The sequence below is a fragment of the Microtus pennsylvanicus genome, chromosome 2, assembly GCF_037038515.1.
Source record: "Microtus pennsylvanicus isolate mMicPen1 chromosome 2, mMicPen1.hap1, whole genome shotgun sequence".
Classification (NCBI taxonomy): domain Eukaryota; kingdom Metazoa; phylum Chordata; class Mammalia; order Rodentia; family Cricetidae; genus Microtus; species Microtus pennsylvanicus.
This window is the reverse complement of record NC_134580.1, coordinates 24,101,999-24,114,579: the sequence shown is the minus strand read 5'-3', so window position 1 is coordinate 24,114,579 and position 12,581 is coordinate 24,101,999. Positions and strand designations below refer to the sequence as shown.

Here is a 12,581-nt window from a genome sequence, read left to right as displayed (position 1 = left end):
ATCCACCATCGGATAAAGAACATGTGTAACGTTTACCATAATGAAATTTATGCCATTTTCAGTAACATAGATGAAACGAGAGGACACCATATGAAGTGAGACCAGCCAGGCACAGAAAGACATTCTGCATGTTTCTGACTTCTATGCAGAAGCACAAACGCTGGTCTCATGGAAATAGAGCAGAACTGTGGTTTCTAGAGTCTCAAAACCACGTAACAGGGAGGACAGTCAGTAGGCACAGGGTATGGTCAGATAAAGCCTTCTGATACTGTATAGCACACTGCAAAAACGACAGATACCAACAATCAGTTATATACTTCAAGTAGCTAGGAGGAAGAATTTAGAGTGTCCCCAACATAAACAAATATGCACGTTATTCTAATTTGATATGTGTGTGTGTCACACTGCTTTCCATAACCACGTACAATTACTATGTTAATTAAAGGTTTTAAATTTTAATGAGAGGGTACAAGCAAGAATCCTGAGAAAAATCTACCTCTTCTGCTATAGATGTTCAGGGCCTAGCCAAGGTCCTTGTATTTTTACTCTACTAAATCTTTAATAAAGAATCAATGGCATAAAGCAGAACTTAGGTGACAGTAAAGTTAAAGAAAGCATATTTTATGTCTTTCCCATGGTTTATTTTGCAGATGAAATTTATATGATATATTCTCACATATATAAATTTATTGAGAGAAAAGAATGAAAGAAAAACAGGAAGGGGTCATTGAGGAAAACAGGCATAACCAGGGTGAAGATGTTAGCATCAAAAATAGGCGTGAGGGCCGGGAGATGGCTTATTCAGAAAACTTCCAGTCCTGTGAGCACAAAAACCAGAGTTCGGATCCCCAGCACCCGTAAGAGGCCAGGCATATGTGGGACATCTGTAATCCTAGTGCTGGGAGCCTGGAACGACAGAGAGGCAAATCCCTGAACTCGTCAGCCGGTTGGCCTAGCTTATCAGTGAGCTCCAGGTTCAGTGAGAGCCCTTGTCTAAAAATATATACGTACACAGGATGGAGAGATAAAGGCAGGTCTCCAACCTCTGGCCTCTGCAAGCAGCCACAGCCACATGTATCTGTGCACATAGCCACGTGAACACATACACACACATCCTGCATGTGCCCAACCCCATAGGTTCATGCAAGGAAAAAATGAGGACGACAGTAGAACCACACACTTATAGAAATATAAAACGTGATTGTGACTATTTAAGATATATATATACATATGCATTATTTGCACTTGTGCTTTGGCAGGCAGGAGACACGGGCAGAAGCAGTGCCCCTCAAGCCCCTCAATAGTTCCTATCTCCTCTGAGCAAGAAGATCCAAGGAGAAACACAGGTGTCAACTGAGGAAGGCCAAGTCTCAGTTTCAGTGATTGACAGGAGAGAGTCAGCTGACCGGGTATCCTGGCTTCTTTCTTTCTTTTTATTTTTTCCTGAGTTCTGCAAATACTTGAGTCTGAGTTTTTTTTTTTTCTTGGCCTCCTGTCCCTAAAGTAATAGTTCCCAAATGTCAGTGCAAGGACTGTGTAAATAACAACTACCTGCTGGACTTCCAGAATAATCTGCACACCTTGCAGAGGAGATTCTGTGCTTGCAACTGGGGAGGGGTGATCAGCCTGTGGGATCTGCCCAAGGGAAGCCATCCCCAGTCCTTAATCCATGGGGTCAAGATGTCACAATCCCAATTTCTCCTCATTCACTGTACTGACCACAGTGGAGTACGCTGGGTTAATGATCAAACTCTCCAGTCAAAACCACAGTGACAGGCAATGCCCACTATCTTCCGTCCCAGCTGAGAAAAGCAACTTGGAGAAAAGAATATACAGATGGAACTATTATCTCCACATGCACAGCTTTAGCGGGAAGGACACCACAGTTCCTGGCAGTTCCTCCCAGGAGGCCTTCCCTTCCAGGGGACACAGAGGGGGAAAAGCCTCTTTGTTCCTAGCTTTCCTATCTTCTCACTAGGGAGAACATGAATCCAGTGTACTCTGATACTGACTGGCCACCGACCAAAAATGCCCACAGGGGAAAAAAACTTCAGAATATTTAACCTCTTACAAGCTTCTTGTTCGTGAAACATGGGTTGCCATTTTAGTTAAAACTTCAAGGGTTTTTTGGAATTGCTGATTTGACTAACACAAGGAAAATGTAAGTTCCACATTTCTTCTGTCGACTGTAGCATCTCCACTCCCTGCGCCACTGCTCAGCTACACATCGTCTTGATTCTTTAGATGAAAGAAGCCTGTGAGTAAAAGGAGACTTGAAACCATCTGCTTCGGGTCCTTGGTCTTAAGGACAGGACGGGAGGCCAGGAGAGAGCCTTCATGGTTATAGAGGTGTGGATAATCTAGGAACAGACCACAAGTCTCCTCCCTTCCCTGTCCTCCCACCTCAGCAGAAGCAACCATGCATGAACTGGAGAGTCACAGCCTGCACAGAAACATGGGATTCTATGCCTGATAAACAGCAATCAGAGCATGTATCAGTGAGAATCCTGACCTACCAGGACAGAAACCAACAAGGGCACAGGACAGCAAATGCCTGCTTGAAAGACAGAGAAAGCCCCAGGCAAGTAGCAACTGGTGTAGGCATTGGAGAAGCTCCATCCTAAAGGAGGAAGGGCCAGAGGCAACTTCATTTCAACCACACAGGTTCTTCTAGAAGAGGAGGCAAAGGTGAGGCAGGATGGCTGAGTCAAATTTTATCAAAAATCAGTTACCCGCCCCTCCTACCTTCCATGGTGCTAGTGAATGTGTAGGGGTGGGACAGGAAGCCTCCACCCCAACTCCACCAAACACTAGGATTGTTTCCTCAGCAAGGATCCATGGACTGGTTCTAAGTTCAACTCAGAATGGAGATCCACACAGAGAAGAGAGTTTACAGAAGTTGAATGTCAATGTGGAGACCCCAAGACTTCCACCCAGACCTCTCTCACTGCTTCTATTTTCTCACAGGAAAGTACCATCCTTGTGAGGGGGTGGGGGCAGGCTGTTAGCGCTAGGGACTCAACACAGAGCCTTACACAAGTGCCCTGAGCCATGCTCACAACCCACCTCCACATCCTCCCTTTCTTTCTTTCTTTATAAAGGAAGGAAAAAATGTCAAGTTTACATTCTTGTCGAAGTATTTCATAAATAGCTGGAGTCAACGATAATAAAGACCTAAAAATACCAATATCAAGGCTTCCTAAAATCAAACAGTCCAGCCAAGTCACTGTGGAGGAAGCCTGGAATTGTAGGAGGAATTGTTAAAAATCCCCTAGATAAAAGAAGGGGGAGGTGAGAGTGGGGGACACACACCAGGACATCTTCAGACTCATCATCGGAGACGAACATACCTGTGAGAGAACAGAAGACATTACCAAAAGAGAAGCACCTGGAGGACAAAAACTATGGAACCTCAAATTGTGGCAAAATTAAAAATTCACCAGCAGGCTTGAGAGATACAATCAGGGAATGTTCACGAAGCTGACCAAGAGATCAAAGGGGAATTGTGCCAAGTGTGGGTGTCAGTATCAGAAGACTGAAGTTTTCATGACCAGAAAAACTAGAAAGGAAGAAAAAATACTCGAGCACAAAGTACATTATTTTTCTAGAATTAAAGGCAATTTTGCTTCCAGAACTAAACTTTCTCCTTTAAAAGGAAGGAAATACATGCACACCTTTAATCCCAGCACTTGGGAGACAGGGAGACCTCTGAGGGTTCAAGGCCAGCCAGGTCTATGTCAGTGGTTCTCACCTAAGGGTGGTGACCCCTTTGGGGGTCAAATATCAGACATCCTGCATATCAGATATTTACATTATGATTCATAATAGTAGCAAAATTACAGATGAAGTAGAAACAAAAATAATGTTATGGTTAGGGGTCACCACAACATGAGTCACGTGACAAGAGTCACAGTATTAGGAAGTTGAGAATCACCGCTGCATGGTGAGTTCCAGATCAGCCGAGGACATTAAAAAAAAGGAAATGAAGGGAGGGTTTCCAGAGCGAAAGGATCTGCAAATGACCCACACGTTAACCAAGGTTTCTAAATCAGGATTCAAAAAGAAATGCCTACAAAATTCCACAGGGAAGGTTTTCATACAAAAGATTCAATTTTGGAATCTGATGTATGCAACTTTCGAAGAAATAGCTTGAGAAACACGTAGAAAAGAAGAAGGTGCCAAAATTCTGAAAGCTGACAGCTTCCAGCTAGAACATTCACACTTTACTAAGCCATCACTTAAGATCCAGGGGGATGAGGCATTTTCAGACGTGGGTCTCTCATCTCTGGAATCCCACTTCCTCTGTGAGGCACTGGAAATGGGTTCATAAACCAACCAGGAAGACAACACACAGCAGGGCTTTTGTATAAGACAGCCTAAAGGAGAGGGCAGGATGGTGCCAAGTGGAAGCCATTCTCCACCGAGTGGAACGGGTTTTGGGTCCTGACAGATTCCCAGTTGGCTGGTTATACAGAACGGAGATTTACAAGTAGTAAAGAATTTGAAGTTGAATTATTCATAACTATATCAAAAATTAATGATAAAAAAGTCAATACTGGTCACATAAACTAATCTTGAGAGAAAACATAAACCAAACTATATTAAACGGCTCATCTGTGGAGAAGATTCCACAGTTGCAATAAAGTAAACACTGAATATCGATCTCACCCAAATTACAGTACAATTACAATATGATTACGATTGGCAAAATGAGGACAGAGAAACGAGGGGCAAGAAGATAAGAAAGCAAACACTGACACCAAAGGATAAAGCCTAAAACTGAAAAACAGATAAAATGCAATTTCAGCATGTTGATTAGAAATATTTTGCAGGGAAATGACTGTAAGAATCAGACCAAGATGAAAACTCTGGTCTCTAAGGAACAGCAAATAAGAGATAGTGCGGCTTTCACAACAGATTAGGAATTTCATAATTATTGACTAATTATGAAAGGATACGCCTAGCTCTGTAAATCTTTTTCATTATTTTTTTCCATTTCTTTCTCTCCTTTAAAAGGGAAAGAAAGACCAAAGAGAAGGGTCAGCGTTAAGAGCATTTGCTTTTCTTACAGAGGACCCAGCTATGGTTCCCAGCACCGACATGGCGGCTCACAATCCCTCTGATTAATTAGAGGCTCACAATGCCTCTAGTTCCAGTTCCAGGGAAATCCAATGCCTTCTCATGGGTTCCTGCACACATGGTACATAAGCACACACAAACACATTAAATAATACACAAGTGGGTTTTTACAGAAAGGAAGAGGCAGGTATGCAGTTCAGTAGTGGAGCTCTATGTCAATCACGGAGACTAAAAGAAAACAAGAGTCCATCTCAGGAGCTCCAGGACTTACAACTGTGCATGTAAAGATGCACCAATGCACAAACCATAAAATGTTCTTTGGGGGGAGCTTGAATTCTGCAGCCGAAGCCTGGTGTCGGTACTTCTAGAATAACTTACACTGCTTAGTGATAGGAAGGAAATACACAGGCTGCTGTGGCAGATAATGCCACAGGCAACTATTTGGGGCTGGTGGTGAGAGGAGAGTCCCTGGGGAATGCTATCTGAGCCCTGAAAGGATGTGACAAAAGTTGGCTGCAAAAGGAAAGCTTTGGGGGAAAGGGGAAGAGTTGATGGCGGGACAGCAGAAAGTGTTTCCGTGTGCTTAAGACAACGCCTTGGTGTCAACCCGCAAGACTGAAAGAAATTAAAAGACAGAGAGAGTGCATCCTTCACGTCAGACATGTCATGCTATCCAGCCAACGTGACCCCAAAGGAAGGCAGAGATGAGAGGCTCAGCAACAAACAGAGGTAGAGGAAGAATCCAGATGGAGCCCAGTGAAACACATACTTCCAGGCAAGCAATACCGGGGCCCCACAGCATCACAGTGTTCTCCGATGCAATGGTGGGAGTCACACATCAGAACACTGTTGAGGGCAGGTGACAAGGACGACTGAAGTAGGAGACAGAGGAGACAAACGCAAAATCATTATGGAATGAAAACTCAAGTCCTGGAGGGAATGAAGACAACCAAGGAGAAACCAAGACTTTCCCCAAGACGTGAGGACAACATTTCAACTCTGGATACAGGGAGAGGGTAACACCATCCACAGACGGGGAAAGTAGCAGAAGAAGAGGCAGGATGGGTATGTGAGGCATGAAGCAAATCTAGATTTCATCAGATAGAGAGCTTGAAACTCAAAATAGTTAAAAAGGGTTTGTAACTGAAATCCTTGGGGTACAGAAGTATATGTGGAGAAACCTATACCAGAAAAAAAAAGTCAACTTTCTGCAACTTTCTGACATCCTACAGTCAAGGAAACGCTAACAAAGGACCAAAGAATATAGGAGCTGGGAAGACAAACCAGGAAGTAGTTCCCAGAAGGAAGTGAGCTGTGCGCAGAACTCCGATGAAGTAGCCCCCCAGAGCAAGGGAAACAGCATTTTCGGAAGGTGACACACCAGATAAGCCTGAACTCTGTACAAATACACGTTGTGGCTGACTACGCAGGAACGGGGCTCCATCACGACATTCCTCACCTAGCCGTGTGTTCAGATGACCGAAGGGGCCAGAATAGTGATCCACAGCTAGGTTAGAATAAACACGTCTCATCCACCAAGCTTAGTCAGAGATCTCCAGGAAGCAACCAGGAAACCCTGTAACCCATCTGTGAACCATAAAGAGTTGATGGACAAGCTTCCCAAACAGGAAGTGGACAATGTCCCGGCAGAGAGAACAAGATTTGTGTACATAGGACAGAACCATTTTATAAGGCTACTATATTTTTCTAATTCAGAGCCCATGGGAAGAAAATAGTGCAATGAAGCTATGATGTCTCATTTGACTGATGCAGAAACTAAGGCAGAGGGATTTTTCCACAATCATGTAGGTAGCACACCATGGAGGCCGGATTCTCAAATCCAGGATCTCAGCGATGAAGGCCAAACCACAAATCATTTGGCTCATCGGCTTCTTCCAAATCAAACGTATCTGAGAATCAGATCGCGGATTTCTAAGGCTATGACTTTAGACCATAGGCGGCCGTTGGCTCCACCCTCTTAGGATGACGTAATTTGCAGAGTGAACACACTCACAGAAAGTGCTTTGCTGTGCACTCACGCTGTGTGTACATCACCTCGGTTGGGTTCACTACCACTCACCACACCACGCTGCTGCACACCTGGTTTTTAGAACGCACTTACCTTGAACTTAAGGTGCTGCTACAGCACCCGTTCATGCTCCTCTTCCAGGCCTGGACGACCAGCAACCACTGCTCAGCTCTCGGCTTCTATGAGTTTGACTTTTTCAGATTCCACAAATGAACAGTAATGTTTTTGCCATATTTTAACTAACACAATTCCTCTAGACTCTTGTATGGTATCACAAATGTCACAATTCCTCCTTTTTATGACTAGATAATACTCCTAGGTGTGTACATATGTACACACACATCCCATAATTTCTTTAATGATTTATCATCAATAGACATGTATTTTCATACTTGAGCTATTAACAAATAATGTTTCAAAGGCCACAGAGACACAGACATTGGTTTCATCTCCTCTGGGCACAGGGAGAACCAGAATTGTCTGGCAGTTCCGCTTCATGAACCACCATGCTGTTTTTCATGGCAGCTCAACAATTCACACACCCGTTGAGATGGACACTGCTTCCCTTTTCCCCACACTTCACAATTTCATCTCATCAACTTATCAGTGCTTAATAGAAAATCCAAGAAGCTAACACAGTGCTTCTCAACCTTCCTAATGCAGTTCATGCTACGGTGACCCCCCCCACCATAAAATTATTTCATTGTTATTTCATAACTGTAATTTTTCCACTGTTATGAATTATAGTGTGGAAATGTCTGTGTTTTCCAATGGTCTTTAGGCGGCCCCTGTGAAAAGGCCATTTGACCCCTCAAAGGGGTCGCGACCCACAGGTTGAGAAACACTGAGCTAAAGCATGTGCTCTTCCACCAGGATAGTAAATGCTCTCCGTTAATACGCAGTCTTATTTGGAGACCTCAACACCGGACCAAAGACACAGGACTTTGAAATCAGAAAGACTTGAGTTTAAATTCCAGCTCTTCGGGGGGCAGGGGTGGGCGTAGGGAGTGTGTTTACTTGTAAAACCTGAGCCCCAAATTGCAGCTCAGTTACAGAAGGTTAATAGTGGTGACTTAGATGGGAAGCTTGTGTCTTATAGGTTTAATACATTAATTTCTCTCTTCTTTCTTATTTCTAAAAAATACAGCCAGGCCTCTGAAGTTTGGATAGCAAAAGTCAGTTACTCATCACTAGTCTTTTTACTGGTCTGTTGAATTCTTCATCCAAAATGTAAAACAAAATAAAACAAACAAACAATAAAAACGCAATTCAGCAGAAATGGTTCTTGATATTTTGGGGTTTTTTTTTTTTTTGGTTTTGTTTTTGTTTTGTTTTCTGGTTTTTTGAGACAGGGTTTCTCTGTGTATCTCTGGCTGTCCTGGAGAGATTTTTGTTTTAAAAGTGACGAAAAACGCATGTTTTACAATATAGTAAAATAACTCAATATAAAAATGTTTTACAGTTTGGAACTAGGTGTAGTGGCCCACGTTTGTGATCCAGTCCTAAGGAAGGGGGAGACAGGAAAATCAGGAGTTTAGAAACATCTTCGAGATATGGCAAGTTCAGGGCCTGCAACAGGAGAACCTGTCTCAGAAAACAGGCAAACAGAAACGGTTTGCATTTATCTCCAGGTAAATCTGTTTTCTTTCCGCTAACACTTTCAGGAGTGTTTGTTTGGGAAGCATTTCCCTGACGCGTGGCGGGTTCACTTCCACACACCCCGGTTGTGTTGCGACAGTCCCTGCTAACAATGAGCCTGTGAGTTGTCTTCTGCAGATTTCAAAGGAGGTCTATGCACTTTGGCCACTGTGCCTCAATACCGCCGCATCCTAGGATCTACCCGCAACACCGCCAAATTTGCAGTCCCGGTTCCAAGGTTTCTGCCATGACAATCTTTCCATGGGTCACATTTACAATGAGCACCACAACCACCTAAAGGCTACAGAGCCACAACCAGGAAGCACCGGCACACCAAGCTGGCAGAGATTTCCCAGGAAAAACCACGGTCCTAAATATCCAGAATGACAGAGGAAAATGTATTGCTTGCGTCATTTAAGAAAACTGGCATGTTCAAAGCCAAGGAATTTAACTCAGCTATCTGGCTTGTGGCCTCTCAGAGTTACGTGTTCAGCATGAACACAAAGATGATTTAAAGCACATTTCCATGAAATTCTATTTTCATCAGATCACTTTCGATCTGCCGAGGGGGTCACTGGCTCCATTTCACCACATCAGCACCCTGACGGCAGCATGCTAGTCAAAGTACCCTGGTCCACATGCCAAGACACCAACATCTTGTTCTCATTATTCTGCCATTAACACTGTCTTTCCAAATATCCCCTCCCACCACAGGATCATGACCCATAATGCAGCAGGCCACAGGAAGCAAACTTAGTTGCCAGAGTTAGTACACAGAATCTGATTATTTTTAGCAATGCATGCGAGCCGACGGATTAACCGAAAGTTAGGGAACAGCAGTTCAACAAATGGTACCTAGAAACCTAATGCATCAGGTTACACAGTGAACAAGAACGTTAGGGGCTGCTCTCCAAAACCGACCGCGCGAGTGAGGGGAATCCTAAAGAAAAGTGCCGTTCAAACACAACCGAGGGGATCTTACCCAGACCGGATGGTAGGAGAGAATGAGGAGCCAGAAAAGGCCTCCTGGAGTCAGGAACATCACCTGAAGGATGAGGAGGTATCAATAAATACGATAAACAAACATACAGGCTGGCATTGGCCAGAAGAGGCATCAGACCTGAGTCCCAGGCCTGCTCTGTAGCAAAGGGCTGACCTTGACCAAGTCACTCTGCTTTTCTGGATCTCGCTTTTCCTTATGTTAGGACATGGTTAGGTCAGTTAGTCGGTTGGCCAGACTCTTGCTGCACATCAGAATTGCCCAGAGCCTTTCAGAAACCCCGTTCCCTCCAGAAATGTGGTCTTATTGGGTGGGCATCAGGGTTTCCTCAAAACCTCCAGGAGCCACCAGTGTGTGGTCAGGTCTGAGATTTACCTCACAAATCGAGCGCTCAAATCCCTGGCCTCTTAACCTGAGGACATAATAAAACCCCAGTGGAGACTGCATCCTAGACAATTAAACCAGCACCTTGGTTTTGGGGATCAGGTCCCAGACATCTGAAAATTCCCAATCTGGTGCCAAGCTGTACCCAAGGTTGACACCTACTGGTCCAGACCTGTGCTTTAGGTTCCTATACGGGCAATGGTGGATGGGAAGGAAGAGAAGCCGGGAAGTCTCTCCCTCCCTCATTATCCTGTTAAATTAAAAAAGAAAACTGAACACCAGAGACCACCAGTGAGTTTGAAATGGGTTTGCACAGGGTAGCTGATTTCAGGTGTATGTGTCCTTCATGCCGGGGCAGGACAGGTGGGAAAGTTCCAAACAACAGAAAATCCAACAGCATGCTTCCCTAACAATGGCTCCACTGTGTGCGCTCTGCAGTCCTTGGGTAGAATTTGATTTGCATGATTGCCTGTAACATGAGCGTTGCATTCCACGCTCCTGAGGTTACTTACATCTACTTATTAGGCACTGGTGAACCAAACAAACAGTAATTAGAAACCATGCCAACAACCCTTTAAATCTGTTGCTGAATTACACATTTCCCGCGCCCAGGCCCAGACGTACATGCCCATAGCACGACAAAATCGCTAACACCATCAGAAATACTAACACTATCAGGGGGACACAGGTCACCTCGGGGCCTCCTTGGGACTGTGAAGGGAGCCAAAGGCTGCTTTGGAAGAGAGCTATTCTCTTCTAGTGCTTCTCCCAGCCGGGTAAATATGACACTGGTCACGTGTGTTTTAGAAGTCCCAGGTGAAAATGAACTCTCCAGGAGCCAGGAAATGAGCAACACCTCTAAGAGACGGCTTCATTTCCAGAAACATAAAGAGCTTCTGCACCTTAGTGCAGCTTATAAAATAACGGCAGGTGATACCTAAGGCAAAGAGAGGAGCGTGGGAAACCCTGCACCAAGCAGAACACTGCTCCACCCTCAGCATCCAGGCCGCATTGGTCTGCTAACCTCAGGAGCTGTTGGCCTTCCCGGCCTGCGCCGAGATCTTGGTGAGGGCTAAGACTGCGCACATTCCATCAGAAAGCTGGCTTCTTGTCACCTTGCCAGAGGCTGGGGGCAGGCAGAAAGGAGTCAGAGACAACAGTCATTCTCATAGGAAAGGCTGTTCGACTTAACTGCAGGTGGGCACTCCCACTAGTGACTCAGACAGACCCCTCTCCCTGGGCAGGGCTGAGGGTTGAGATGACCTCAGTGGCCAAGGAAAATCCCTTCCTGCACAGCATGGGCCTCTCCTAAGAGGCTGAAAAATTCACACAGCCCTAACCAACAATAAACAGGAAGCTAAGAAACAGAGACCGTTTTTTTCACCCAAAGTAGAGGCTGACTCACTTTATTAAGTGGTTCTTTCCATCTTAGGCTTTAAAGGGAACACAGTTCTCCACCTTGGCAGTTAGGAGTGGGCGTGGCCCTGGAAACAGCCTGAATGGCCACTGATAGTGGACCAAAGTGAAACCACACACCACACACACACACACACACACACACACACACACACACACAGGATGAATTGCTACATACCATTTCAGGCCAGTCAGTGTATGGATGCCTCCCTATGACACATTAACACATGGAAAAAACTGCACTCAGCCTCAAAAAAAAAAAAAGCGCAAATGTCAGAAGTTACTTGCCAGGCAAAGGCTAGGAGACAGAACGTAGTTTTCCCTTACTAGCCTCCAAAGCAGTTTCACGCAGCTTTTGGTCTCCTTGTCCCCCTCCCCACTTAATAACAGACAGTAACATGGCACAGTGCTAATCTTGGTTTCTTCTTTATACTCTTCTCCCCATACGAAAAGAAAACAATGCTGTTTTAAATCAATGTTAAGGGAACTGTGACTCAGAATCTCTCTCTCTCTCTCTTTCTCTCTCTCTCTCTCTCTCTCTCTCTCTCTCTCTCTCTCTCTCTCTCTCACACACACACACACACACACACACACACACACACACACACACACACACACCGTTCGAGTCCTAACACTTGGCTCCTTCGGAGGGCTACACTTGGAGCTGCAGCCTTTAAGGAAATGATTATGCTAACTAACATGAGGCTACTAGGGCGGAGCCTAATCAGACTGGTGTGCTGAAAGAAGAATTCTTTCTGGAAAAGATGCCAGGTGTGTGTGGCCCCCACAGAGGAAAACCGTACGGGGACATGGGGGCGGGGGCAGCTGTGTGCAAGCAGGGAGGCTGACCTCAGGAGATCAGGAGGGCTGATACCTTGACCTAGCCCTTCCAGAACTGTGAGGAAATAAGCTTCCGTTTGTTTAATGACCTGTTCTGTGATGCTCTGACGGCTGCCCTAGCAAACAAAGACTGCTGAAGGAAAAGCAGAGTCAACTAAAGAGCATGCGGAGCCCTGAATCCCTGAGACTCTTCAG

The 12,581-nt window shown here is 45.0% G+C and overlaps 1 protein-coding gene across 3 annotated transcripts in view; it reads right to left on the bottom strand.

The window, feature by feature from the left end:
• Positions 1-12,581, bottom strand: part of Ano6 (anoctamin 6) — a 165,385-nt gene that overhangs the window by 118,847 nt on the left and 33,957 nt on the right. For 2 of the 3 annotated variants that reach the window (XM_075960464.1, XM_075960465.1), the window contains exon 2: positions 9,729-9,791. The exons of the other annotated variant lie outside the window; for it this stretch is intronic. In XM_075960464.1, the coding sequence (XP_075816579.1) occupies positions 9,729-9,791 (63 nt within the window). The remainder of the gene's footprint in view (positions 1-9,728; positions 9,792-12,581) is intronic. 3 annotated transcript variants of the gene reach the window in all.